This window comes from Halyomorpha halys, unplaced genomic scaffold (assembly GCF_000696795.3).
Source record: "Halyomorpha halys isolate HHAL.00 unplaced genomic scaffold, Hhal_1.1 Scaffold446.1, whole genome shotgun sequence".
Classification (NCBI taxonomy): domain Eukaryota; kingdom Metazoa; phylum Arthropoda; class Insecta; order Hemiptera; family Pentatomidae; genus Halyomorpha; species Halyomorpha halys.
In genome coordinates this window covers 162,429-165,393 of record NW_027104672.1, presented here as the reverse complement: position 1 = coordinate 165,393, position 2,965 = coordinate 162,429, and the positions used below count along the sequence as shown (strand labels likewise).

The window sequence follows — 2,965 nt, the reverse complement described above, 5'->3', positions numbered from 1 at the left end:
AAATTACTCTTCTTTAAATAATGTTCTCTTAGATTTTCTAGTGTTGTTGGTTGTTTTTAAGAATAGAGCTTCGAATGAAAAATCAATTTTTTTTTTAAGTTTTGAAACAGTCGCCATTTTTTTAATCCCCCTAATTGTACTTGGCAGACTCGTAAATTTTGACAAGTAATTATACATAATTTTTATTGAAGTAATAAAAAATTGGAGTGAGATAACTGCCTTTTTTTCTTCCCGGCTCTTGTACTCTATGTTTTGAAGGTAAGATAAGAAAAGCCGATGTCATGGGATATTTGAGACAAGGCAGGAAGGCAATACTATATATGACGGCTCTAAATATTATTGTTATGATCTTGAGATTGTAGCGTACATTGACCAACACTCGTAATAAGTAAATGTTTTAAGGTGCCTCTACACTTTTGCCAAACTATTACAAATTTGCACATGCGCAAGCGTGTGGATGAGTTGTTTGGATAGGCTTGTACAAGTTGGCCAAGCTTGTGGCCAAACAGTTGAGTGTCGGTTTTGGGGCACAGATGAAAGTGCACTTGTGTTGTATCTATACATTTTTTTTTTTCCAGTTTGCATTGTTTTATAACTGCCATCAGATAAACATTTGTATCACTGTGTGTTAATTAATCAGATAGTATATTTTTATTTTATTGCATATTTCTCGTTAATCTACCAGTATTGACCCATCGCGATTAATCTGAACTTCTATTTTTGGTATTACTTTCATTCCGATTGACCATCCATTAACATGTAGTAACAGAATTTGAAATCACTGTTTATAAATCTCCATGGAGTGGCCGAAGTCTGCCATTATTTGATATATTTAGCTTCGACTCTCCGTAACATGGCAACGGGTACTCATATTCATTTTGGTCTTCTCTAATACATAAAAACAATTATGAAAATATAGAAGTTAGGGAAATTAAAAAAAAAAATGAATTGCGATTGCCTATGTATCGGACCTACTGGTTCGGGTAAAACACTTCTCTTGAGAAATCTGGTGTGCCCTGCATCTGTAGATTTCACGACAAGTTCTGCACCGACCATGGGGACTACCATCAAAACGATTAAATTGAAGGAACAGACATCTGTTACCATCTGCGAACTTGGTGGCAACGTGGCTCCTCTCTGGCCAAAGTACTTCAGTGGCATCAATAAGGTTTGATGAGGAATTTTCTTTTAGAACTAAAATAGTTTGATATCTAATGGATGAAATAAGTATGTAAAACATTCCCATGCGAGTTTTGAATAAGTATTAAATACGTCATTTATAAAAATAAATAGATATTTGGAGGAGAGAGAGAGAAAAACTTTATTTATCTATGCTGCCTAAATGCATCATGTTGCTATCTCACACAGCATACTTATCAATCCGTAATCGGACATATATAAATTACACATACATGGTATAATCAGATATAAAGAGATATAATAATAAAATATAATAAACAATTTTTTGTTCCCTACAGTTTCCTTTTACAATCAATTTCGGTCTGTACAACAAACACAAATGTTTCAATTCATTCCTATTTTTCCTTCTCATTTCTGCTCCTCCAATTTCACCCGATCAACAGTTTCGCTCTCCGGAATTCACCCTTCTAGATCCTCTACAGTGACCCGCTAAACAAATTCAATATTAGACGGCAATGTGAGATCAGACCATCATTCATAGTCACAACAGTAGATTAGTTTACCAAAAACAAACAAGTAGATACATTCCAAGAGAACAAGACCAACACATAGATTCAAAGGAAAACATAATAAAGAGCCGGTTACAGGAAACACTTGAATGGATAAATAAGTTTAAAAGAAAACCAAAAAGAAAAAAGAAAAAAAAACAAAAAAAATAGTACTAATAAAATATAACACAGGGGAAGGTTTTACTTGTTAATTAGTAACCATAGTTACCATATCAGAAGCCCCGATTATAGTTCTTGCACCAAAGTTATTTAATGAGGTGTAGATAGTTTACTGTAGATTAATAGTAAGTAGAGAAGATGGTCGGTGAGGAGGGGGGAGGGGCGGGGGGGTCTTAAAAAAAACACAAATAAAAAAAATTTTTTTTAAATAAATTAATTTTATCCAATTTTAGTCTCAAAACAATTTTAATTTTTTTTATAAGTCCGACGTTTCGGCCATCCTCAAGGAAAATCTTAATACAATTTTAGAACTACATAATTTAAAAAAACAAGTTCATGCAGGCTATTCTACCCAGGTCATTGCTTTCGTCCCACAAATCACCCTAATTTGTCAATTCTTCACATTAAATTAAAAATTAAATCTTTTTATCACAGTCAGCCTTCTATATTATAATTTATAACGTTGTGATAAATGGCTGGTGGTTCTAAAATTGTATTAAGGTTGTTCTTGAGAATGGCCAAATTAACAATTTTATAAAAAAATAAAAATTATTTTGAAACTAAAATTGGATACAATTAATTTATTTTAATAATAATAACCAGTCTCAAGAAAATGTAAAGTCTATATATACAAAATTATTAATTCGTACCGACATTTCGACCTGATTTTCAGGTCTTCTTCAGGGCTATAAAACAAAAAGAGAGAAAACTAACAAATTTGGAAATATACATAACAATGAATTGAAAATTATACAGTTGATTAATAACTACGGGATTAGACAGTAACAGATCGATAAAAATGCAAGATGAAATATAATATTATATGAGTAAGAAGATATTTAAGTAGTGTCTAAAAAACTGAAAAATAATTTTAATTTTAATAATCCTTTGACTGGAAGAATCTTAAGGTATTAACTTGATTTAGTGAATGATAACAAATTCTTCCTTCTTACTGTATAATAATTTATTACTTATTACATAGCAACGTTTCGGGAGATTTCCCCCATCTTCAGGCTGCTGATAACAAAACTTATCTTTAACATATAATTAGTCTCCTATAAGTCTTATTAGCTAATATCTTATAAAATTATTGTCAT

The 2,965-nt window shown here is 31.4% G+C and overlaps 1 protein-coding gene across 1 annotated transcript in view; it reads left to right on the top strand.

Annotated features, from left to right (window-relative positions):
• Nucleotides 1–901: 901 nt before the first annotated feature.
• The window catches only part of LOC106682827 (ADP-ribosylation factor-like protein 16), a 7,104-nt gene continuing 5,040 nt past the window's right edge, over nucleotides 902–2,965 (top strand). Inside the window, exon 1 of the mRNA XM_014423893.2 lies at nucleotides 902–1,168. Coding sequence (XP_014279379.1) covers nucleotides 944–1,168 — 225 coding nt within the window. The 5' untranslated portion in view covers nucleotides 902–943. The remainder of the gene's footprint in view (nucleotides 1,169–2,965) is intronic.